Here is a 26,650-nt window from a genome sequence, read left to right on the forward strand (position 1 = left end):
CTTAGACTGTCCACAATAAAAGGCCACCCTGAAATGTGCAGTTTTGTCTCACAGCAAAATGCCACAGATGCAACAAGCATTGAGGGAGCGTGCAATTGGCATGCTGACAGCAGGAATGTCAACCAGATCTGTTGCTCGTGCATTGAATGTTCATTTCTCCACCATAAGCCGTCTCCAGCAACTTCGCACAGCTATTGAAGAGGAGTGGACCAACATTCCACAGGCCACAATTGACAATCTGATAAACTCTATGCGAAGACGATGTGTTGCACTGCATGAGGCAAATGGTGGTCACACCAGATACTGACTGGTTCTGAGTCCCTAGACCCCCAATAAAGCAAAAAAATGCACATTTCAGAGTGGCCTTTTATTGTGGACAGTCTAAGTCACACCTGTGCACTAATCATGATGTCAGATCAGCATCTTGATGTGGCACACCTGTGAGGTGGATCGGATGGGAGTTTGGTACAGTCTCCTGAAACAAGCCCCTGGCTACGAAGTCCACAAAGTCCGACTGGACCCGTCTCCAGCAAAACGTAAGTTTGTTTTAGGAAATGAAAATAATGTACACACAGGATGTTGATTTAGTTTGATTTGTAGCTCAGTCAGTGCGTTTACATGCACTTTTTGATCAAATGTATCATTAAGACATATTGTATCTTCAGTTTTGATACCAATGCGGAGGTATGATGTGGTCAAAAATGTGTTATTATATTGAGCTGTGCTGACACAAGAATCAATCAAAGTTTATGCATTAATTGCATTTTCCTGGGAGAGTGATCTCAATGGGGGTCCATCTGTAATTTAGCCTGCGTATGTGAGTAATAAATATACACTTGTTTTTGGTATGTGCAGCACGAGGTGGGGTTCCAAAGGGCAGCCTTTCACCCTTTTGGATCACTTTGAAAAAGAGCCCCTTCCTTTTCCCAACCGCGTGTCCTTCGTTCATAATCCCAGGTAAAATGGACAGTTATTTATTCTTACATTATCAAATTTTGATAATGCAAACTATACACATTAACATTAAAGTATTCAGTGATGTAACTGTTTTGCACATATTTAATTTTTAATTGCAAGATTACCTGACAGTCACAAGAGAAGAGGACATTTTGGTAAGCCCTTGTACATAGCTACACCCAATTGAAAAAAAATGCATATATGACGTTCCAAACCCAATAATTGAATTAGCGTATTTAAATAAATTGATCTTTGGGTTTTGAACGTTATGTCTTCTAGAAGGCCAGTGATCGTGGTTCCAAGTACTCCACAATCATGTTGACCGGTCTGCAAGAAAAAACCAGCTACAGGCACGAGGATGTGGTCAACCTAGTCCGGGGTTATGTCCCCCAACAGTACCTTCCCTTCTTGGACGACAACGTGATAGTACTACCATTGCAGAAAAGGGTAAGGAGTAGAAACCTCTGACTGCTACAGGCACACAAATGATTAGAATAAAAACGTAACTTATTTTAATGGAGCTATTTTCTGTGCATTTTTAATATCTTTGGGCTGTTGCAGTGCGACATCGTTATCTTTAACGTGAATATGCCGTTTTGCATCGTAAGGGCAGGATATTTTTTGTATGGTCTACGAACGGGAGGCGATTGATGCACCTCATTATCAATGAGAGACAAGCAGGCAGATAGGGAAATGAAAATATAATCATTAGGTGCAGCCTTTAAATATTTTTCCTTTCCTTTCTTCACCTCCAGGCCTTTGTGTGCTTCCCCAATTGGACTACGTGCTGTAACTTTGTCAAAGATTTCCTCAGAAATCCAAAGGACTCACATGTCAAAGGCCAAAAGCTCTTTGTTCACATTGTGTTGGAACAAATGAATCCTGGATCTGATAAGGTATGGACACTGGGAAAACACTGGGTGCATTCTGGGCTGTTAAATTTAAAAAATCAAATTGGTTTTGACTGCATCTAGGGTAATCAGTGACTAATCTTTTTGCAGATGATGTACATAAATCTGATGAGGTGGAGCAATGCTGTAAGTACCTTTTAATCAATTAAAAGCTCCTCATCTCTGAATCTTTGGTCCTTAAAGAGGACCTATGATGCTTTTTGACTTTTATGACCTATAAACGTTGTTATGATGATTCATAGTCATGCTTAACCATACTAAATTATCAAATAATGACTTACATGCATTTCGACGTATTCCCTGCTGACCGTCTGGGGTGTCTGTGCAGAGCACTAAACACTATTCTAGCCAGTCGAGAAGTCACGTGTTCAGAGCGGTCTACCCTTCCGTAACTTCGTGACGTCGCATGTAACTTCGTGACGTCCCACGCGGATGTTTCCATGTATGGTAATGCTGTCACTTCCCTGTTCGCGTCTGCCTCGCGCCCTTATAGGTCCATGCTCGCGCTTCCCGCCACTGAAAGTGTTCCGGAAGGAAGGTAACCAATCACAACAGAGTGGGGTTTGCAGGAGGGGGGGGAGGGGAGCGGAGATCCCCGAAGCACAGGCGGAGGGAGCGGAGATTGCCGAAGCACACACACTCAAGTGTTGACAGGACGTGCTGGATCGCCAAAATAAGAGAAAGAGCTTCCCGAAAATCTACATAGTTTTTTGTGATGTGATTCGTGTCAGGTTGCTCTATAGCAGTGTAAAACAGGAAATTAAGACCAGAAAAGTAGTATAATAGGTCCTCTTTAAAAACAAAATGTTTTTGTTCTTCAGGGAGTTCCTGATCTGAAGGACCTTGAGGACCGGTTGCTCTGTGTGAATACGACGGCGACGTCTTTGTTCATCATCAAGACGGTCATGGAAGTGGTGGCGTTGATCACGACCTATGTCAACGTGCTGCCGCTGGCCAATTGGGTACAAGAACACAAACACCTGAACTTTTCACATTGAAGTGTTGAGAGAGCAACACAAAAGCCAATGGATTCCTGGGGCCTCATTTATAAAACTGTGTAGGATTAACGTCAAAGGGAGGCGTACTGACGAAACACAGAAATATTTTTGTATTTATAAACTGACATCATATGCCCGTCACAATCAACTCGAAATGTGTTGCAGCCTTTGTTTTCTTCATATAACGCCCATAGTTACCCATACATGGTCAATGAAATGGCCCCAAATTAATATAAATGTATAGTGACTGCATGAATTGGATTGTGATTGAAGAAGATCTCACTCAGTTTGAAGTTGAAAATCCTGCTCGAGAAGTGTCGACGAGAAACATGTAGTTTGATGACACTGTTCAAAACGACGTTAGAGCAGTGATTAGGTCTGCAACAACAAATCTATAAAAATCTGTCCCATGCATGTGTGGCTCTACACCCAGTGACATGTAGCTAAACAGAATGGTCCAGGCATTAAAAGGGTAAAAAGATGCCTCAGAACTGAAAGTAAAGTTGACTTTTGTTCTCTTGTATTATCTTCATCAATCTTTCTTTACAGTGTTTTTCCAGACACTTTTTCTTAAATATTCTGATGTCTTGCTGCTGGCCTCATCCTGTCTGTTCTTTTGTCTTGATACTTTTTACATCTCGTCTTCTTCGTCTTTTCTCCTTGTCCATGACTGTTGTTTTTCCTCAGATATACATTGAGATGGCTGACCCCAGCGGTATAACAAAGGTGTTGGAGAACTACGAAGCTACAATAGCAAAATTGTCTAGCAAAAAGCGTCGTTTTTGGAAAGCATATGTTCATCATGAGAGGTAAGTATATCACATTGTAGGTTATTCTTGTCAGGTTAAGAGAAATACACAACGTGTTTTAATAACCAGTGCACCATTGTGATGACTGTTATGGCCCAAGGGCCAATGTTTAGGTGCATTCAAGTCACATATAGAAAAGATGCTAGACCAGAGGCTCAGTTACTTTTGGGTTTACTTGACTGAATATAAAGTGAGGACCATGTCCGTTGTATGTGATGGACATTGGCTGCAACAGGCGACATAAGTAAGGAGATGATCGTCCAAAAAGGATCTTATAAGTGAAGGTGATCCAATGAGTCTCATAATTAGGGCCTGTTGACTAGTGAATCAACGTTGCAGTAGTGTGTGCTGAAGGGGGCATTTGTGGCAAACCAAATAGAGAAGTGATAAAGTGGGTCATGTTTTGATGGATTGCTGTTGCAAGCAACCCTGTGTGTTGTCTCGCCATAATCCAGCATCGGGAGAATGGGCGTTTGAATGAGGATGAGTTTGGCAGAATTGGTTCTAAGGCAATCGTATTGATGCTTAGGGAGAATAGTGTAGGACCATTGTGTGAGAACCCTGCTTTCATTTGACAATCATTTTCTGTTTTAGTTTGAAGGACCTAAACCATCAGCTACAAGCCAACACCAAGACCCAAGATGTGACACTTCACACCCAGCCGGCTCCTGATGAACTCCTGGGTAATGGGTCCCAATCTGACCCTGGTGCAATTTCTGAGCCCATGACAGCAGGACCAAGTGCTACCGCTGCAAGTGACATAACAATGGAGAATGATGGGGAGGATGCAATAAACAAGATCCCGACAGAGTGCACCGTTGGTCTTGGGACAAATGCAGATGTACAGGATCTAAGTGATAAAAAGGGGTCACAAACTGTTTTGAGCTCAGGGAACACAGTCCCAGCGTCTTCCAGTCCTGCCCCCCCAGATGCATCTTCAGTACAGAAAGAAAACTTTGAAATTGAAAAGACAACATCAGCAGAAACTGCAGATGCATTTATGGAGACTCAACTGGAACCACCCAGAGAAGGAGAAAAAGCCATAGTTAGCATAGCGTCTGAACTGTCAGAAGAGGGCTTAGCTGCAAAAACTACTGAGTCAGAGTTACAAATAGAACCATCGACAGTGATGCATCCGCCTCCAGATGGACATGGATTAGAGTTGAGCCAAGCCCAGAGTCTGGAGATCAATTTGAATGTCAACACACTCAAAGACCAGGAGAAAAGCCAAAACGTTGGAAAAGATGTGATGCCGTCAGAAACAGCCTCTCTAACCAAAAGTGAAGAGGAGGAATCCCCAAAGGAACAGGTCAGGACAGTTAAAAAATATGCAACACGATCGAAGATTGACAACTCTGCGAAAATTTCTAAAAAAGAAGGGGTCATTGTGGAAATGGTAAATGAAATGGTAGATTCTGTAGACGAACATGTTGAAGAGGCCACGACCACAGAAAAGTCTGGAAGAAGGAGGAGTGCAAGAGGAAAGAAAGATGATAAAATTACATTGAATCTCCTAGAATCATCTAAGAACCCAGAGACTACATTCAAGATTTTAGACTCTGTGGAGGACGAGACTGCTGAAGATAAACCGACCATCTCAACAAGATCTACTAGAGCTAAAAGTGAAAGAACAACAAAAGAAGATGAAATAATCGACTCTGTTGAAGACACAGTTGTTCAGGATGATCAGCCTGCTCAAATGGCGAAAAGAAGAAAGGGAAAACCAAAGAAAGGGTTGGAAACAACAAAAAGGGAAAGTGTAACATTGCATCAGATTGTAGATTCTTTGGAGGACAATCAAGTACCAGAAGAGGTATCAGCCACAGAGGTTTCTGATGAAGGCAGAGAGAAAGATGCATCTCCAACAAAACAAGAGGCCTCAGCTGAAGAAAAGGACACACCAACAAGTGGTACCACAGTTATGGAAGTGTTGGAAAAAACGATTGTCAAGAAGGAAACTCTTCATGAGATAGTGGATGAGAACCCTGCTGCAGAACAGTCTGATGAGCAAAGTACACCCAAAATAGACATTGAGAAAGAGGAGAAACCAACATCTAAGTCCCAGAGTGACACTACCATACTTGAAAAGGAGAGCAAGCTAAAGGAAAGGGATAACCTTGACAACGAAAAGGAAGAACTGAGGAAGAGACAAGCTGTACCAGATCACAAATCAGTGGACTCCATAAACCGAGAGGTACATTTAAACAAACATTTAGAAAACACAAATAAGTTTTACAAATTCAGAAACACTCATGCTTAAGATCTGCTGTCTGTTTTTAGACTTTGGTGACTCTAGATGAAGCCGTCTGTAATGAGGAAGAGAATCCGGACCAAGAGAACGCTGAGAAAACCTTGAGATCTGCTAAACGAAAACATGCTGAGGACACAGGTGTGTTAATGCATATTACAGTATACTACTTCATCATATATATTTGTATTTTGCTCACAAGAGAGCATTTGTGTTCAAGTTACTAATTATCACAGGTGGAGGTAGTGTTAAGTTAGGTTGGGGGGGGGGGGGGGAGGTGGTATTCTCATGTTATGACGTCATAACCCGGAGACAAATCTGACTGGGGTTTTAGAACACAGGTTTTCATACAGGTGGAGGTGGAGATAAAGAGGGAGGGTTGTTTTTTCTATTACTTTCAGACTCGGGAACTATATTAATGCCAAAAAAAACTATGCAAAAGCCATCATCAAGGTGACCTTTTAAAGTTAAATGTATTTTAAGTTTATGTTTTTGTTAAACTCTCCTTTTTTGAATTTTTCATATTTTCCTGTTTTAGAGGAAACAATGAACTTTGTGAAGGTAGACGAGGTGGGAGAGGTTGAAGAGGAGATCAAGGAAGAGTTGACCAGGACAAGAGGCCGACCCAAGAAGAAAACCAGAAAGACCCCTGGTAACAAAAACTCATTTATATCTTTTCAGACTTCAATGGAGTATACAGTAGTGGCCAAAAGTTTTGAGAATGACACAAATATAAAATTTTCAAAAGGTCTGCTGCTTCAGGGTTTTTAGGTATTTTTGTCAGATGTGTCTATGGTATACTGAAATATAATTACAAGCATTTCATAAGTATCAAAAGCTTTTATTGACAATTAAACTGAGTTCATGCAACAAGTCAATATGTGCAGTGTTGACCCTTCTTTTTCAAGACCTCTGCAATTCTCCCTGGCATGCTGTCAATCAACTTCTGGACCAAATCCTGATTGATAGCAGTCCATTCTTGCATAATCAATGCTTTGAGTTTGTCAGAATTTGTGGGTTCTTGTTTGTCCACCCGCCTCTTGAGGATTGACCACAAGTTCTCAATGGGATTAAGATCTGGGGAGTTTCCTGGCCCTGGACCCAAAATCTTTATGTTTTGTTCCCCTAGCCATTTAGTTATTACTTTTGCTTTATGGCAAGGTGCTCCATCATGCTGGAAAAGGCATTGTTCATCACCAAACTGCTCTTGGACGGTTGGGAGAAGTTGCTCTCGGAGGACGTTCTGGTACCATTCTTTATTCATGGCTTTGTTTTTAGGCAAGATTGTGAGAGAGCCCACTCCCTTGACTGAGAAGCAACCCCACACATGAATGGTCTCAGGATGCTTTACTGTTGGCACGAGACAGGACTGATGGTAGCGCTCACCTCGTCTTCTCCGAACAACATTTTTTCCAGATGCCCCAAACAATCGGAAAGGGGATTCATCAGAGAAAATGACTTAACCCCAGTCCTCAGCAGTCCAATTCCTGTACCTTTTGCAGAATATCAGTCTGTCCCTGGTGTTTTTTTCTGGAGAGAAGTGGCTTCTTTGCTGCCCTTCTTGAAACCAGTCCTTCCTCCAAAAGTATTTGCCTCACTGTGCGTGCAGATGCACTCTCACCTACCTGCTGCCATTCCTGAGCAAGCTCTGTGCTGGTGGCAGCCCAATCCCGTAGCTGAATCAACTTTAGGAGACGGTCCTGGCGCTTGCTGGACTTTCTTGGGTGCCCTGGAGCCTGTTTGGCAACAACCTTTCTCCTTGAAGTTTTTGATAAAGTTCATTTTCAAGGCAAAGAGGGACTTTGCAATTAATTGCAGTTGAGCTGATCACTCCTCATTACATTCTGGAGTATATACAAATTGACATTATAAAAACTGAAGCAGCAGACTTTGTGAAAATGAATATTTGCGACATTCTCAAAACTTTTGGCCACAGATGTATAGGAAGACTTCTCTATGTTTGTGCCTGTGTTTTGAGTTTCTCTTCAACTGCCTTGGTGCATGTGTATTAGGGCTGGGTATCGTCAAGGACTTCGCGATACGATACGTATCACGATACACTGGTCACGATACGATATATCACGATATGTTGCGTATCTTGATATATCACGATATATTGCGATATTCCATAAACAAGTTGCCTTGTCAAACATAACAGCACAATATAGTGATAATTGTACAGACAAATGATGTCAAAACTATTTCATTCACAACTTCCTTTACTATTTTTCTTCCTTTTTTTTGGTTTTGGCAAATTATCAAACACTGCTGCAGCTGCCATAACATCAAAATAACAAATACAATTCACTCTTGTACTAACTGTACAGGACACAATGAAAATGAAAACACATCAGTGTGCTTTTGTGACACAGTGAATCTTAAGTATTTTTATAAACAAAACTGATCTAACTTCAATAGTCAGTATCCTAGAGGCTCAGGCCTGACAGCAGACATGGGTTTGAATCTGACCTGTGGTTGTTTCATTGTTTCATTCCCTCTCTGCCCCACTTCATATCTGTATCTCTGCACTGTCAATAAAGCCTTGAAAAGCAAAAAAAAAAAAAAAAAAAATCATAAAGAAATTAATAAAAAAAAATCGATATTTTGATATAAAAATCGATACTGATATCGGGAAACTAAGTATCGCGATATATCGATATTTCGATTTTTTGACACAGCCCTAATGTGTATCTAGGTTTTTATTGTGTAGTTACTGTAACAGCGTTCATTAACCTGCTTGAAGACTTTAAAATAAAAAGTAACAAATGTATTATTTCAACTACAGTGAGAAGATCTGCCAGAGGAAAACAAGTGATCTCCGAAGAGGACAAAGAAGAAGAAAAGGAACCAGCTGTAGCCAATGTACCACCTCCCACTTCTCTAGATGCCTCGTCGCCATTGGACAAAGATCCTTCCGAGTGCCAAGAGGAGACCCAGAAGGCAGAGGTGGAAGCACCGGGCCAAGCCCACATCGACGCTGCCTCTGCTGGACAGGAGCCTGAACCGGAGCGCCCTGAGAACCAGACACTGGAGGAAGGAGAGAAGGAAGAATGTAGCAGGGCGGACAGTAAAGGTACAGGAACCGTGCTATGCAAACCTCTTGGAATGACAAAGTGAATGTTCCTGAGAATTATTATCTCCAAAGTGGATGAAAGTTTCAATTCTGGATCTACATTTAGGGCAGAAAATTAGCATCATTTTAATACTTGATTAATTCTGTCTTATATTGAAAATTTAATTCTGTCCTGAATTCCCCAAAAAGTATTTTCCAATCGTAGGAAGCGAGAAGGAGCTGGATCTTAAATAGTTGCTGCTTGAGTGTAATATTGCATTGCAGATACAAAACAGCCTTTTTTAAGTATGAATGTGATTGTTGGGGCTTAAATGACGGAGATTTCTTCCTTCTCTTCCACAGTTCTGAGTAAACTGAGGAGGGAGGCTGTCGGACCTGAAGCAAAGCGATCTCGTTCTCAGTCTCCTTGTGTCCCTGCCGACTATGACCTGCCGCCATTCAAACCCGACAATCCCCTTGGTGAGACAAACACACACACACACACACACACACACACACACACACACACACACACACACACACAACCAAACACATACTGAAACACTTGCAAACACACAGTTTCACTATCACTGTCGCCCTCTACAGGTCAGGAGTTTGTTCTCCCCAAATCAGGATATTTCTGTAATCTCTGCTCTGTGTTCTACGCGAACGAGAGCACAGCCAAAGATCTACACTGCAGCAGCCAGAGACACTACAACAACCTGCAGGTAAAGACACGCAGACACACTTACACTCACACTCACACTCACTCGCATGCACAAAATCAAACACACAAAAACAGACACTTTTCCTGACATTGTTTGTGCTCTCCTGCTTCCTTTTTTTCAGAAACATTTACAGAAGCCTGAACAGAAAATATCGAAAAGTTCAACGGAAAGTTGTCAAGGCTCCGTTTCTGATTGATTCTGGCTTAATGAACCTGTTTTTGTTAAGAATGTAAAAGATTTGGGGGGCGCCTGTGGGGCATCCCGCCCGGGTTCAGCTCCCTGCATGTCTTTCCCCCTCTGCCCCATTTCACCTCTGTCTGTACAAAACTGTCTAATAAAAAAAAAAATGCCCAAGAAATATCTTTAAATAAATGAATGTAGTATAATATTGAGCTGGACAAGTGAAATCTGATTCATCGACTTTGCTGTTTGGCACCTCTTTATATGTACATAATATGAATCAAACATCAAACCTGCTCAAACAATCTGGGATTCAAACCCGCTTCAACCCTACAGTTTTGGTGCCTTGCTCTGCCTACAGCTGCAGTTGCATACTTTCTGTTACGGAGAACCTTTCAGTTTCATTATGAAATAAGTCAAACTTATATATGCAGAGGTTTTTAACTTTTAAATATGCCACATGACCTCATTACTCATCAATAAAAAAAAATCACAGTATTTTTGACAAGTTGCGTTTTGTTCAAGCAAATGTAGATTGTAAGCCTGTAAATGTTTTTCTCAGTTTTTATTTTCAATTTTTGCAGTAATAAAAACCTGGTAAAATTGTAATATGGCTGGTGCTCCTTTGACGATCCTCTTCTACTGCAGTGATTTAGTGTCACCTGACTGGAGGGCTGGCCCCATCAGCTGTTCATCTCCAGAAACCAACTCCCTCTGCTTCACACTGATGGACAGAGAAACATTCAAGTATTTCTGACACACTTTGTAGCACCTTTTTGAAGATGGAAGCTTACTGACTAACATCTTTTAGATGAGTTTCAAGATTTGGTAAGAAGACCTCCACAGTGTCAGATTGTGTGATGTCAACAGGGAGACTATTCCAAAGGAAAGAGGGACAGTAAGAGAAAGCTGTGGCAACCTACAGATTTCTTCCGACGGATTCTGAGGACCTGGGACTTTAACTACACTAAGTTCAGACAGGTAAGATGAACGGGAAGGAAGAGTAGGTTTGGTATGAAATAATGAACAAATATTTGTTAAAAAAAAGGATTAACTGTTGGCCCAAGGAGACAATTTACAAGTATCACCGTTGCAATACAGAAATTGACTGAAGACAAAGACATTTCAACAACCTATATACCCCTTCTGACACATAGCCGTATGTGGAATTTCTCCAGTAAGCCGTTTCCATCTGCAGCCAGTGTGGGCGGTTTAGGTGCAAGTTGCTATATCGATTCACTGAAATCGAGCAGATGTTCACATCATGCTTTGAGGAGTTAAATGTTGATGTTAAGCCTTTTCCTGTTTCTGCTGGAAAGTTTCCAGATGCATGTAAAAGCGAGTACCTTTTAGCACAACATGTTTTCGTCTACAAAGGTCGTATAAGTGGATCAAGTTTACCAACATGAATAAAATCTAAGCAGAAAATACTTATAACAAAATGAATACAGCATTTCTTTGACAGTAAACAACTATTTAAAATTAACTGGTACTTAAGCTATAGTCTTTTTTGGATTAAGATTTTAGACAAATTATTTTAATTATTTTCCTTTTGGAAAAATTAAGATGTTACATTTTTTTGGCATTAGTTTCCAAATATCTTATATCTATCTAGTAAAACTATCTACCATGACACACAGGCCTGTGTACAAGACAAACAAGAATGGGGAGTCTGGCAAAACCCCTAACCCTAAGAATTATGTTGTGCGATAATTCCTATGTCTTATTTTTTTTAAACATTACCCTTTATTATCATAGTCTGTTTAAAAGAGCTAATTATTAAAAATAGTCCTTTACTAAACTGTTGACTGAACGTCAAAGGGTTACAAGAATAACTTCCGGTCCATTTCTTCAGAATAAAAGGCCATTGTTTACACAAAATTGTAATTCTACATCCAATATTAAGCACGCAGTATGCGTGAGTCACTGCTGCAACAATTATGTGTTCCTTTTTTAAACATGTTTTACTTGATTGATTAATCTTACGTTAATTTAACCCTTTAATTTAAAAACGAAACCCAAGTTTTTACGGGGCTTTTATCCTGAAGGCTGGACATAAACCGGAAGTGTACTCCTGTCGAAGTCAGGGATGTGTCACCATAGACGCCATTTTGCGCACGCGCACCTCATATCGTGCAGGCTCCTCAGATCGTGTTGTGACAGGATGTCCACAAACTCGGAAGATACCTTTGAGTTTATAGTGGTATATCAACAAACAACGGAAATGCCCTATGTCTCGTACTCAACGACTACTGCGATATTTACACTTTCAAACCTGGTAATTATTGATCCAACTTTTGGGTGAATCAGTCACCATCACGCGAGGTATCGAGTAAATGTCTGCACTCTTGAATATAATTGTGTTGCTCTGACGCAGCTCATACAAAGAAGGTTTCACCTCACATTATTTCTACATTATGTAAAGGGATCTATTTGGGTGGACACATGACATCTATCTATCTTATAAAGAAAGAAATGTCAGTCTGTGGCTCGTCGCATATCCCTGTGACAGCTTCTGGATGTGGTTTGCGTACGGCACGAGGGTATGCATTCTTGATTATGAAGTTTTTTTGGACCAAATACAGTATGTAGAAGTTGTCATATTTATACCGTGCTGGCCAGTGACGTGCGGTGAGTTCAGTGAGTGGACAGACAGCAGACACTGAGTTATGAAAGCAACTTTCTCTAAACTTATATATTGTTAAAACAAAAACAATAAACAACAAACAGGCAAGCAGAGCCGATTTCAAATAATTTCCCCTCTCTCTCTCTCTGTCTCTCTCACCCATACGCACTCGCAGACTATACTCCTGCAATTACACAGATGAATGATTCACATTACTACTTCTGTTTAGCTTTCAAAATAAAAGACAGCACACATTCTGTTAGTCTGTTGGTTCTGTTTCTGGGATAAAGTACCAGTAGCAAATGTCACCATCTCTTTATCCGCAATTATTGCACCGCATCCAAGTATGCTTGTCTGTCAGCAAGAATTAATCTGTTTCTCTGTCCCAATTTCATAGACAGGTTACATTTAAGCGATCAGATTTTTAGCTAGCTGTCTTTCTGTTTTTTCATCACGGACAACCACGCCGTGGTGGCTTGACAAGGTTCAGCTGTTCCTCTCCTTGGTGGCAGACGAGACAGTGATGCACATAGGCACGTCAAAGAGGAAATAAAACAATATGACAGCCTGCTATAAAATGGCATGAGTGGTAAAGGACGGTAGCGTTACTTCAAACAAAAACGATGAGTTCAAGAAATAGCCCTGATGAAGATTACTGTCACTATGACTACCAGCTACACAGAGGAGGTACTATCCTGGCTACCGCCATACAATACAATGCAAACCCACCTACAGGAAGTTACCTGATACCAAAGGAGAATAGAGTAGAGCAGCGGTTTTCAAACTGTGGGGCGCGGGGTTATGGCAGGGGGGCGCGGATGAATATGTAAAAAAATAATAATAATAATAATAACAAAAAAAAAAAAACATTTTTTTTTTTAAATTTTTTTATACTAAGATCACGGCATAGCTGAACACAAGTTCTTCTGCTTCGTTCCCCTCACTGCATTTAAATGCATTCAGTAAATTACAGAGAAATAGGTCTCGTTAAAGAAAAAGAGCACCAAGCCCAACCCAGAGGACCCTGCATACATTTTGTTTATTTTAAATTAATATTTTTATGGAAAATCCATGTGTCCTTCTTCAATAGCTTCTAGTTCATCAGACCCAGTGTCTCCAAATTATTTGTTCACACAAAATTCCTCATATTTAGCCTCTTAATTGTCCTCTCAAAGTGCACCAGATTCATGCATTTCACTTTAAAAAGGTGAAAAAAAATCTCCCGGGGGGGCTTCGCTGAAATTTGTTCTCAGAGGGGGGGCTCACTCTCTCACACTTTGAAAACCCCTGGAGTAGAGCCAGTACCATGGAATGAAAATCCACCATTAGCCTACATAGTGCTTTTCAAACTTTCCCCAAATATTTCATTTGCGCTGGTATTGAATCTTTCCAAACACCATAAAGCATGTTCTGTGTTGATGGGGAGATTTTGACTAGACATGAAATATGACCCAGTTTGAGTTACAGAAGCTCCAAAACAATCTGCTTTCCAATCCACCTCGGTAACTGCTTCCTCTGTTTTTAACTTTTCAGCTTTCCATTGCAATAGGAGCATTTTTTCTTCCTGCTTCTGGGCCCCTAACGTGCCCTACTAGGAGGGCTCCTAGGGGGGCCTACTCCTGATTGGCCAGCAGACTGTATCCTTGCGACTAGCTCAACAGAAAACGCACGCTACGTTGACGCAGATAAACGGCTATCTGTTTGCAGCCATCAACCTCCTTTATTTCCTGAAGATCGCAACACTATGTCCTATCCCCAATATAACCCCTATGCTTCTTGGAACCAAAGTTCCCCCCCGGGGCAGCATGGACTCCCTAATATACAGACCGAGAGGGACCCCCAGAGGACATCTTCTCATCTTGGACGTGGTTCCAGCTTCAGTTCTCCTGGAACTCCTTCTGCAACATCCGGGGGAATGCTCCCATCGATGACGACTCAGTCGAGCTACAGGCCTGAGCAGAGTAGGGCCGTAATGGATCAGGAAATGGAACGGAGCATAGACATGCAAATGAGCAGAGCAAGAGAGGAGGTGAGGTTTCAGGGCAACCCCATGCATCAGCCCACAGACCAGGACACTCGCTTTACTGGATCCCAAAGGGATGACTTTCTCTACTCACAAACAGGCAGGGGCTCCTACTCAATGCCCTCGACCTCTGCCTCTTCAGGATATAGACAGTCAGGCAGGTTGGATGTTGAAAGTGGCAGTTGCTCCTTGGTCTGGTCCTCAAACTACAAAACGTCCAGTGTTGAGGACTCCCCTAGATTGTATTCATCACCTGTTTCCTCTAACTATTTAAGCAGTGGTCAAGGTACGTTTAATGCATCCAGCGAAAGACAGTCCATTCCAGGGATAGGTGATTATAACAAACCAGTGCAAGACAAACCAACAGCCTCCACAGAGCCCAGTCGACCAAAATTCACCTCTGAATCAGCTGCAAATGTCCTTTTGCACTTTGGACTCGATAAAGATGACTTGGTACATCTTGCCTTCTACCCTGAGGACCAGATCACTCCTGCTAACCTGCCATTCATTTTACGCGAAATCCGGATGAACAAGACCAAGGGAACTACACCTGCAGATCAACCAAAACCCCACCACGAACCCCAACCCACCAGAAGCGCTAGTGGAATGAGCAGTTACAGTTCGACAGCTTCTGGATTGGCAGCGATGCACCATGGAGAGTATTCGACTGCTTCCCAGTCGAGTAAAGTGATTGACTATGGACATACTGGCAAATATACTGGAGGGTTTGGGGGTGAGACTGGAAGGACCAGTGGCAGTGGTGGGAGTGGAAGTTTGGAATTGATTCACACTTTCGATAGTAGCGGAGGGAATCGAGAGGGGATGCAAAGAAATACAACAGAGATAAAAAATATTGAACAGGTTAGGTCTGTTACCAATGTCAGCTCTTCGGACATTTCAGTACAGAGCTCGTTGGCTCCTCCAATCAATAATCCAACCAAACAATTGCAGAACCATCCAAACAAGACTTCCCAAACAATCTGCGGACCTTTCTCTCTGCCAAAGGAGGACACAGACCTCAAAATTCCCAAACCCAATACTACGAAAAAAGAACCAGAGGCAAATCGTCAGTCGACATCATCATCATCACTAATCAAACAACAGTCCACTCTGTACCGGGGTCCCAAACGACCTGGCAATGATTCAGGATCAGATGTTACCGAACAAATCAAAAAGAAGCAGGAACAGCAGATGCAGCCGGTGCAAAAGCAGCAGACACAGGCGATACAGCAGCAGCAGAAGCAGCCTGTTTCCCAGACAGAAAAAGTGATGCGGCCTCAAGTTTTTCCTACAGCAAAATCGGTTCCCCCTGCTCCTCTCATCCCTGGTAAAAATAAGACCCCTAGTGACATGCGGAATCCGGTTTTATTGACCAGTAAAGCCGTCGTCCCTCCTCCTTTCTTGCCTCGGCCAATCCTGGACCAGAAGAATTTAATGAACGTGACTTTGCCACCTATCAAGCAGCATCCAGCGACGATGGCAGCCTCCAAGGACCTGCCAACACTGAACATGATACATGACTTTAGGGCATCCTCGCCGAAAGACTTCCCACATACCTGTACTCTGTGTAACAAAGAATATGCTCATATGAAGGTGAGTGGAAGTCTTCATTCTGTTCTCTCTCTTATTTTTTAGGAAATTGTTAATTTTTTTAATTGTTGGGATTTGCTGAATATACATAGTTCAATGCAAGAGAATGCTTTCAAAAATATAAATAATATTTTTTTTTTTTTTAAATGCTGATTTAGCGATACAGACTTGTTGTCCCTGAATTCAAGATGACTAAAGATGTCTGTTAAAGCTCTGTGTAATGTGCCTTTATAATTTTGTCCATGCGAAACCTGCGTTAGCATTGACAGTTTGCTAATAAATAATCTCCTTACTTGGTTCAACATTGTTCCTGTGTTTTGGAAGAATGCTGTTGGCAGAATATTCAAAGTGTCATTAGACACTTCGACTTGTAAAACTAAAGAGACCAACAAAAAAGCATTAATGCTGTAATGTTGAATTAAAGATGTGCTGTTAGCTAATCACAAAAAATGTATTTGAGAGGAAGCTGATGGCAGTTAGAAGAAGATAATGAAATGTAACTAAATGCTGTGTGTCTGTTCTAAAAAAAATAGGATTGGATCTCCCACCAGAAAACCAGCCTTCACCTTGAGAAATGCAGACTCCTCCGAAATCGGTCAGTAGTCTTAATTAAATTATTTCTCTTATAAATTTCTAGTTAAAGTGGCTACTAGGAATTTGAAGTTTCTGTTGATTCTAGCTGCACCTTTGGGTAAAAGAGCTAGAGTTTGCACGACACTTTGTAAGATTAATAATTGTTATATGACGACGGTGAAGCGCATCAAACTTTGAATTAGTACCGTCTTCCTGTTGAAGACGGTAAGTGACTTGGAACGTACGCACTGAGTGTTTCAGAAGCTGCTGATCAACTGGGATTTTCACGCGCAACCATCTCTAGGGTTAAAAAATATCCAGTGAGTGGCAGTTGTGTGGACGAAAATGCCTGGTTGATGTCAGAGGTTTGAGGAGGATGGGCAGACTGGTTGGAGATGATGGAAAGGCAACAGTAACTCAAATAATCACTCAGTACAACCAGGGTGAGCAGAATACAATTTCTGAACTCACAACACGACCAACCTTGAAGCAGATGGGCTACAGCAGCATTGGAACCCACCTGGTGCCACTCCTGTCGGCTATAAACAGGAAACGGAGGCTACAATTTTTCGCACAGGCTCATCAAAATTGGACAATAGAAGATTGGAAAAATCTTACCTTGTCTGGTGATTCTCGATTTCAGCTGCGAAGTTCAGATGGAATAGTCAGAATTTGGCGTAAACAACATGAAAGCATTGATCCATCCTGCCATGCACCATCCCATTCCACGTTCAAAGTCATTTAAACCCTCTTTCTTTGAGCTTCAGCACCTTGTCTTGACCAAATCTACATGCCTGAATGCAATGAGTTGCTGTCATGTGATTGGCTGATTGATAAGCTATTTGTTTTTACAAGCAATTAAAGTGGCCTGTGAGTGTAAACCTTTTAAGGGTCTCTCCTGAACCCACATTTTAGAGATGCCAGTAGAACTTGTGTCAGGGTCCATCAATTATTTTGATTCTTCACTCTTAAAGGTTGTTCTATAGTGTTCACAACCTACACAGTTCTTCAATTTCCATTTAATTCAGAAGCATCGCTTGAATACAGCTTAAAACAGCTTTATGACCAAATGCCTCTACGAAGAAACATTTGGCTTTTGTTGTCGATATGTATGACTCTCTGCTGTTTTTATTGGAGTTTTTGTTTTTTGTTTTTTTCCACAGATACCCACACTTGGATGATGAGATGGTTCTCAAGCCCAGGTAAATTTCTTTACCTGTTCAGACACTGTACAACTTTATTTATGTTGCTCAATGTGTTAAGTCACACTATATAATTTAATTGGTCTTTCTTTGCGGCCTGAACTTGCCACTATTATACTCGCACTGTACTGATCATTGACCCGGACATGATGGGGTGCTCAAACTGAAAACAAATAATATTAGGGCTGTCAAATGATAAGAATGTTTAATCAGATTAATCACAGGGTAGCTGTGGATTAATCACGATTAATTGCCATTCGAAATATGCCTGAAAAATTCAAAATTTCTTTGTAATATATTGTTGTAGGAACAGTGTCTTTCCTGTTGTTCACACATTCTTTTCTCACCCATTGTTTTATTCAGCATTGCAAAAGAAGAAGCCAAGCCCTCGGCCTCAACGTCTGCAAAGACTAACCAGCATCGTCAACCGAAAACCAGGCATAGAAACCGCTCCTGTTCCCGCTCACCCAGCCCCCGAGGCCGCCGTAGTCCGGATGGTAGAAGGGGAAGACGCAGAAGCCGTTCAAATTCACCGCACAGTTCTAGATACAACCGCAGTCTGTAAGAAATGTATTCTTTTAAGACCAATAACATATTCAAACAGAAGAGATTCCTCTCGTGACCAGATTGCAAAATCACCTGTAGAACATTCAAAGCTCAACATAACCTTCATTTTGGCTTAATTGGATTTTGCTTTCAGACCTTGAATAGTTTGATAAATGATAATTATAGATCAATTGAGTGATCAAGTTATTTCATGCTTACTTTCATCAGGTCTCGTTCTCGCTCCCCACGGTATGGCCGCCCATCCTCCTCACGCTATCGGGCAAGTTCAAGTAGCTCAGAGAGACAATTGTCGCCAAGGAGGAGAGATGCGAAACGTTCCTCTCCAAGGAAGAGCCGTGACAAACGATCATCTTATAGAACAAGCCGTGAAAGACGACCATCTCCTTGTAGAAGCCGTGAGAGACGTTCTTCCACAGAAGAGTCATCACCTCAACGGAAGTCAAAAAGCTCAGAGAGAGAATCATCATCATCAAGAAAAAGAGATGAGAAGCGGTCCTCGCATAGGAAGAATGAGAGACGATCATCTCCTAGGCCGTCTCCTAGCCATAAGAGACACTCATCTCATAGAACAAGCCGTGATAGACGTTCTTCCACAGAAGAGTCATCACCTCAACAAAAGTCAAGTAGTGCAGAGAGACTGGCTAAGCAACTACTGGAAACAACAGGTTTGAGAAATTGTAAATATAACACCTCTGGGACTAAAATAAAGACCATGTTTAAGGACTGAGGCTACATTCACACCAAGTGTGGCGGTGCGTCCAAAACGGCGGTCTTCTCATATTATTGAATTGTACTGTAGGCTGCAGCAAAATCTAGAAACCTGCTCAACTTTCGGAGAAACGCAACGCTTCTTCACGCTTCGGCCCCCAATCAAAGCATAGATAAGGGAGCGTCTTCCAGCTACCAAAGATGTGTAATAAAAACAAAAAAGCATTTAGCTTCGGTGAGATGGAGGAGCAATCATGAGCTTTTCTGTTCTCTACAATTCCGCCTACAAAGATACCAACAGACGTTGAGTTATTTGGCGTTTCACCATCCAAGTCGGCATTTCAGAATGGCGTCTAAAAAGATGTACCATTAAGTAAATAAAGTGAAACTCCCCCCGCTGCACAAGACTGCGGCATTTGCCGCACTGCCTGCTTTGGTGTGAACGCAGCCTTAATATGTTGTAAGATTACACCACCCTTTCTCGTAGACAGTAATTCAAAATTATTAATGTCATCAATTGTCACCAATTGTGATGATGGCAATAATTGATTGACATTTGAAATAGTTTAACAATCTAAAATGTCCATGTTATAATAGTGTCAAATAAAAAGAAATATTCAATGAAAAGAGAGGATGAATAAAATAAAACACCATGTCAGTCACTGATTTGTGCCTGCCTACTAGAGAAAATTCAAGTAGAACACATATCCAGGACAAAGAAAAGCCTATAAAGTAACAAGCAAGATTGCCAAGATCACTTAACAATATGATAATTCAACTTTTCCTCATGTTAAAATGGAGGCTGTTTGTAAACACTTAAGTGTTGCAGTTTTTTCAGATTTTTTTCTTCTACTTCATCCTTCCAGCTATCAAGTCTCTCTCCAGAGAGACTGACATTGCTACCATGGTTAAAACTCTGGCTCCAGTCCTACTGGCCGAGCTAGCCAAAATGAAGTCCACATCATCATCATCCTCCTCCACTTCTAAAGGAGGAAAACCCTCCACATCTTCTGGAAGGCAGAAATCAGCGTCAGCTGCATCTTCCTCCTCCATCTCTTCTACAGCAGAAAAGAAAGAGTCAATTACAAAGCCCAGCCTGCATAAGAGCAAGACAAGTTCTTCCCAAAAGACTAAGGTTGGTGTTTCTGGGTATCTACAAGGGACATTTGGCAACACTCATCTTGTGAAAAGCTTGTTTTTTCTACCTTTTTTTTCTACCTCATTCTTTTCATTGAACACTTTTTCACATAATGTTTTGATCAAAGTGAAACTGAAAATGATTCTTTATTGCCAGGAATTTGTCGCCCTTACCATTTTTAGAATGTAACCAGTTCAGTTGTCCTTATGTGATGGTCGAAACACGTTTGTGTAATCAGATTTATCTAAAATAACAAATCTCAATGTTTGAATTTACAGGAGACTGTTTCTAAGGAGCAAGAGAAGCCTCCTCAAAAGTAAGATATTCACACAGACCTCAGAATGGAAAATCTTATATTCAATTAACAGGAATATATTCAGAATTCTTTGCTAGAATTACTTTGATCAATCAACTGCTTACACAAGGTGACATTTTAAACTGTACAGGTAACATGTACATGTGTTTATTGGAATTCATATTGTCAATTTAAACACAATGGAATATAATTTTTCATTTTAATCAAATAATAATGTAAAAAACCATTGAAAGCATGACATTGATTTTCTATTTCTCTATCTTTTTCTTGACCCATTTAACCCTGTTTTGTTCACAGAAAACCTGACACATCCGTTGTTTCCACACCTCAAACCAATCAGAAAATTGCACCTACGGACTCAGTTAAAGGCCTGACTACAGTCACTAAAGCAAAAGTCTTGGTTTCCAAAGTAAAAAGTGTCTCAACCAAGCAGGTTGCTAAAACAGTGAAAACAAAGTTGCTGGAGACAACATCAATGCCAAAAGGTATGTTGGGGACTTTCTGTAATGGATTCATTAAACAAGGTTACTGTTTATTTTGTAAATGTTGTCTGTTTAAATAAAGTTACTTTACATTACATAGAGTTCATATTTGGCTCAAATATGTTTGTTCTCAACAACTCTCATGAAAAGCCAAAGTATAGGTCGGTCCTTCTTGCTTCTCTGATATCTGCATTGATTGATTGATATCTGATATCTGCAAGTAGCATTGGTGACTTAATTTAATTGAGTTGTTCTAATAACTGCATTCAACGATGAAGATACAAACTCAGAACAGCAAGAACAAGTATAAGTATAAGATTCAAATAATTCAAACTACAACGTGCCACGAGTAAGTGCTGTTGGTCAAAGGAGAACCCGTTTCACCCTTTGGGAGTCAGGACAGCAAGCAGTCTGGATTTTGTCGAGTGACTAGGTGTCCCTCGGAGTGAGGGAGCAGCAAGCAGGTTGGCAGATGCAAAGCTGAGTGAACGAGCTGGGGTGTAAGGTTTGACCATGTCCTGTTTGTAAGCTGGACCTGATCCGTTGGCAGCACAAGTACTAATAACTTGAAGGGGATGTGGGCAGCTATTGGTAACCAGTGAAGGGAGCGGGGGAGCTGTGCAGTGTGAGAGAGCTTGGATAGGTTGAAGACCAGTCTAGCTGATACATTCTGGATGAGCTGCAAAGGACAGATGCCACTTGCAGGCAAACAGCCAGGAGGGAGTTGCAGCAGTCTAGAAGTGAGATGACAACATTCTGGACCAGAACCTTCACGGCCTTCGGGGTTCAAAGGGACGTATCCTTCTGATGCTGTGCAGAATGTATCTACGCGATCGGGTTGTTGCAGCAATGTTGGCACCGAGGGAGAGTATGTCATAAAGTTTCACACCCAGGTTCCTAGCAGTTTTGATGGGAAATATTACAGAGGTTTCAATAGTGATAGTATGTTCATGGGTTGGAGATCGCTTCCCTGGAAGAAGAAAGCAGCTTGGTTTTGTCAAGGTTGAGTATCAAGTGGTGTGTGGACATACATTGAAGGATGTCAGTCAGAAACCTGTGTTAATAATTAGTTGTGTTAGGTGTATTCTGCAGAGTTTTGGTAGGAAAAAAAGAATGAGCGAATAACAGAAAAAGAGTAGGGGAACCAGGACATAACCTTGAGAGACCCCAGTTGTGAGTGGACACGGTTCTGACACAGATCCTCTGCAAGTTACCCTGTGTGCAGCCTTTGAGTAAAATTGTGAGCAGGGAGCGTGCAGAACCTGAGACATCCAGATCCTGAAGTGTGGAAATAAGGATCTGGTGATTCAGTGTTTCAAAAGCAGAAGAAAGGTCCAGAAGGATTATAACGACATGAGACGTAGGGCGCTTTCACGCCTGCCGTGTTTGGTTTGATTGAACAAACTCAGGTTCATTTTCACTTTTGCAGCTGTTCGTCTGGGCAGGTGAGAACACAGCAGCTCTCAAAGCACAACGAAGAAGTGAAATGAGACCTTGATGAAGAGATGGTATTGTTAGTCTACCCACCTGAGCCAGTCCGACTAAAAGATAACAATCGTATAGCTAACAAAACAAAAATTGCTTGCATTATTTTTGGGATGTCTAATGTAGAAGCCACTGTAGGGCATAAAGTACTGGGGCACACAACACGCCATGGCATGCAACATGTCTCCATGGCATATGCCACAGGTCGATAAAGGATCTCGGCGCTGTTGTTGCGAATTGTCTTTCTTTTTTTTTTGCTGTTGAGGGCAGTGTGTCCAATATTTTAAAAGGGATGCTTTAATGCAAAATAAAAATAGATTCACCTGTTTGAACAGCTTTTTGGTATTAACCCATTGATGACTATGGCAATCTAGGATGCATGTCCTTAATGCCTGAGGGTTTTCTGAAAAAATAGTACGAATTGTCAAGTCTACCAAAACCTTAATATCTAAGCCTGTGTAGCACATAGAAACATGAAATAAAATACATTTAAAAGTTAAGGTTCACAGGTTTTATTTAAACATGCTCCCTTAGCGCTTACAAACCAACAAATATTTCTAAAAATCGTCAAAATTAGATTAATTAGAAAATTATTAAATATTGTTAATAAATAGATGCAATGTGTTGTGTGATTTTCGTCAGTAGTCTATAGTAGACCTTGATTCTGCGCACCAAACGCCACTAACTGTTCTGTCGCCGACATAGCTGGCGTATTTTTTTTATTATTTTGTTTTATTTTTTTATTTTTTATTTTTTTGATTGACATGATTTTCGGCAAACCGCACAACTTTTGGGTGGTCACGTGGTCTTAAAAAAATCAACAAAACCCACCTCATGTGTATTTGAACCAATGACAGTGCATTCTATGCTGGGAATGCCATGAAAATTAGATAAAGTAATAATGCTGCGCGACGCAGCATCAGGCAGGAGAGCCAATGTGGCATCGCGCAGCAGCCGTCATCAATGGGTTAAACAGATATGCAAATAGGAGGAAAAGGATATGATTATGTTTATGATGGAAATTTCTGACATTCATCTTAAATTTTGATCTTTTTAAGATCCTGTGACTGCAGTGAAGACACAAACAGATGCACCTTCAGCCCCTGAATCTATCTGCAATGTCTCGGCTGAACAGACTGAAGTGGCTGCATCTCTCACAACTGAACCAACAGCTGCAGCAGCATCCATGTCGTCTTCAACTGCAGATAACCCTCTGACTATCGGGGAGATGGTAGAAAAGCACCAGGATAAAATTCTGAATCGATTAAGTAAGAAATCTATTCTGTATAATCACAAATGTCTGAATGTAATCAATCATTTCCTTAACTTTTTTTCACTTTACATATTATTTGTCTCTTTTTCAGTGTTCTACTCGATAAATTCAGCAAAGATGGTAAGTCAAATCCCTTTTCTAAAGTACTACACTGTTTACACGTGGTTTTCCTTAATATTTAAACTAAACTATCACAATAGAACGAGACCTACCTTCATTAATGCCCTGAAATGAAAACCATTGAATTTTCCAAACATTAATTATAGAATGTAATATTGGACAGGCTATCGTCACATCTTAAATTCAGTTTCAATGGATTTTAAATCGATCAATGTGTCCATTAACGTGACATGGTTAAAGGTGCACGGCATGATGGATCCATGCTTTCATGTTATTCAAGCCAAATTCTGACCCTTCCATCTGAACTTCGCAACTGAAATCGAGACTCATCAGACCAGGCAAGATCTTTCCAATCTTTTATTGTCCAATTTTGGTGAGCCTGTGTGAATTGTAGCTTCAGTACTGCTGTAGATTATCTGCTTCAAGGTTGATTGTGTTGTGCGATCAGAGATGGTATTCTGCATACCCTGGTTGTAACGAGTGGTTATTTGATTTACTGTTGCCTTTCTATCATCTCTAACCCTGCCCATTGTCCTCTGACCTCTGACTTCAACAAGGCATTTTCGTCCACACAACTGCCGCTCACTGGATATTTTTCCTTTTTCGGGCCATTCTCTGTAAACCCTAGAGATGGTTGTGCATGAAAATCCCAGTAAATCAGCAATTTCTAAAATACTCAGACCAGTCCGTCTGGCACCATCAACCATGCCACGTTCAAAGTCACTTAAATCCTCTTTCTTCCCCATTCTGTTGCTCGGTTTGAGCAACAGAACAAGTTGTCCTGTCCAGGTTACATGCCTAAATGCATTGAGTTGCTGCCATGAGATTGGCTGATTAGTTAAATGTGTTCACAAGAATTTGAACCGGTGTACCTTATATAGTGGCCGGTGAGTATATATATGTATACTGTATAACAGTGAATAGTGTACCTGCTGGTTTTCCATTTTACTTTCATACTTGGCTGGTATTAAACAAAAAGCAAATAGATTTTTTTTTTATACTTTAAAGATAATTTAAAAAGCCACCCCAAACAGAAGAAACCTTATATACTTATTTTCCTCATCAACAGTTGTGTTATAATAGTGTTAACCCTCTGAGGTTAACACTATTAACCTCAGAGGGTATGCGCGCGCATGCGCGCATATCTTTATTAATATCTCCCTCAAGATATGACTGAAACAAAAAATGAAAACATCATCTCAAACTATAGGCTCTCCTGTTTCCAGGGAATGTTCTTGTGATACTCTCAGTCCCTTACAGGCTTAGAAAACACCGTGAGAAGCAAGACCCAGAAGCTCCCCAGCTACCACTTAGCTTGTAAATAGTGCATAGAGTATATACATAGTGTGAAAGTAGTTTGTTATTATTGTTTTTATATTTACTTAATGGTTTGTTTGAAGAACGTTTTGTGATGCTTCCTCTTTTATTAGTGTACATCCCATGAATCATCATATGTGGTTCTTCATTCAGTCTAATTTCCTTATGTTTTTTGAAAGTAGAGACAACATTTCTACCAAAAAGCGTCTGGACCAAATTTTATATTGTCATGTTTTGTGCACTCCCCTACTGTGTTTTGGAAAATTTCCACTGCATTTTTGAAGCTAAGGCTTAGGAGAAGCAATTTCAAGAGCCAAAACAACTCAACAGGATGACTAAAGGTTCTTCTTTCACACAAATTTCCAGGTTTTTAAAAAATCGCAATACATTTTTCAGCATTTAAGCCAATTATTTATATACACAATGGTCTAGGACATAAGTAGACCTCACAAAACAAAGGCCTAATGTGTTCTGAACATTTCCATATAAAACACTCTGGTATAATTTATCTTCTTGCACATTTAAAATAGGTATTTATAGAAGTATGTAAAATCGGAGAAAATACCCCTAGACCTCAGAGGGTTAAAGGCCCTGGCAATGCAAATTGCACACTAAATCCTTGTAACTATGTTATTTGGGGGGTAAACTGAATGCTAATATGTATATGAAAGGAGTTAGGAATATCTGCCAACCCCCTGAAAAATAGTCATGTCAGTTGGTCGACCATTTGAAATTGCTGATTCGAATGTTGCATTAGATCCTATTTCCATACGTCACACGATTGATCTGTGTTCTAAAAGACATTGACTACCCGTTAGTAAATTTCTGATTCCAACGTTGCATTAGATTTTTGTTTTCACACGTCACATGTTCTAAAATACAATTCTATTAAATATCTCTGGAGCCGCGCAAGACAAAGAGACTGTCTCTTTGTGCCTGAGCCATTTCTTGTAGCCTTAAGCCCTACATGTACCATTCTGCATTTAGTGAAGAAGCCTAAATGCCTATTTGCTATATTTAAGTTAATATGTGTGAAACTGTATGGATTTTTATAAGGGAAATAATATAATAGTCAATTGTGGTAATTTACACTAAATGCCCCGTCTGAGCGATTCAGCGCGTCACCTGGTGAAACGCTGTGATGGTGACGTTCATGGTGAGACCTCGCCAGTATGAGCCGTCGTGCAGAAAAACACGCCGAAAAAAAAAATGAATATTAGACCCCAAATATAAAACGACCGGACTTTTTACGACCTATTTCCAGGGGAAAACCCCCATCTTATATTCGGACCATCACCGATGCTAGGGAAACCAGCTAAACGGTGCAGCAGTGTGAACTGCCCGTCA

The 26,650-nt window shown here is 40.8% G+C and overlaps 3 protein-coding genes across 6 annotated transcripts in view; all 3 read left to right on the plus strand.

The window, feature by feature from the left end:
• Positions 1-10,403, plus strand: part of znf638 (zinc finger protein 638) — a 64,184-nt gene extending 53,781 nt beyond the window's left edge. For both annotated transcript variants that reach the window (XM_080052126.1, XM_080052127.1), the window contains exons 27-32: positions 5,956-6,064; positions 6,462-6,575; positions 8,709-8,996; positions 9,339-9,455; positions 9,582-9,703; positions 9,825-10,403. In XM_080052126.1, coding sequence (XP_079908252.1) covers positions 5,956-6,064; positions 6,462-6,575; positions 8,709-8,996; positions 9,339-9,455; positions 9,582-9,703; positions 9,825-9,899 — 825 coding nt within the window. In that variant the 3' untranslated portion in view covers positions 9,900-10,403. The remainder of the gene's footprint in view (positions 1-5,955; positions 6,065-6,461; positions 6,576-8,708; positions 8,997-9,338; positions 9,456-9,581; positions 9,704-9,824) is intronic.
• On the plus strand, positions 238-2,742 carry LOC307269247 (uncharacterized protein). The gene is made up of 8 exons (XM_080052129.1): positions 238-536; positions 856-957; positions 1,078-1,112; positions 1,237-1,404; positions 1,713-1,853; positions 1,959-1,994; positions 2,362-2,406; positions 2,690-2,742. Exons 1-7 carry the CDS (start codon positions 428-430, stop codon positions 2,386-2,388), a joined length of 618 nt encoding a protein of 205 aa, XP_079908255.1. The 5' UTR covers positions 238-427; the 3' UTR covers positions 2,389-2,406; positions 2,690-2,742.
• Positions 10,404-15,351: 4,948 nt separating the features above from the next.
• The window catches only part of LOC307269245 (uncharacterized protein), an 89,815-nt gene continuing 78,516 nt past the window's right edge, over positions 15,352-26,650 (plus strand). For all 3 annotated transcript variants that reach the window (XM_080052123.1, XM_080052124.1, XM_080052125.1), the window contains exons 1-10: positions 15,352-16,125; positions 16,656-16,717; positions 17,859-17,897; positions 18,261-18,458; positions 18,672-19,129; positions 20,039-20,307; positions 20,589-20,626; positions 20,924-21,111; positions 23,652-23,861; positions 23,958-23,986. In XM_080052123.1, the coding sequence (XP_079908249.1) occupies positions 15,355-16,125; positions 16,656-16,717; positions 17,859-17,897; positions 18,261-18,458; positions 18,672-19,129; positions 20,039-20,307; positions 20,589-20,626; positions 20,924-21,111; positions 23,652-23,861; positions 23,958-23,986 (2,262 nt within the window). In that variant the 5' untranslated portion in view covers positions 15,352-15,354. The remainder of the gene's footprint in view (positions 16,126-16,655; positions 16,718-17,858; positions 17,898-18,260; positions 18,459-18,671; positions 19,130-20,038; positions 20,308-20,588; positions 20,627-20,923; positions 21,112-23,651; positions 23,862-23,957; positions 23,987-26,650) is intronic.

Source organism: Ammodytes marinus, assembly GCF_949987685.1.
Source record: "Ammodytes marinus genome assembly, chromosome: 23".
Classification (NCBI taxonomy): Eukaryota; Metazoa; Chordata; class Actinopteri; order Uranoscopiformes; family Ammodytidae; genus Ammodytes; species Ammodytes marinus.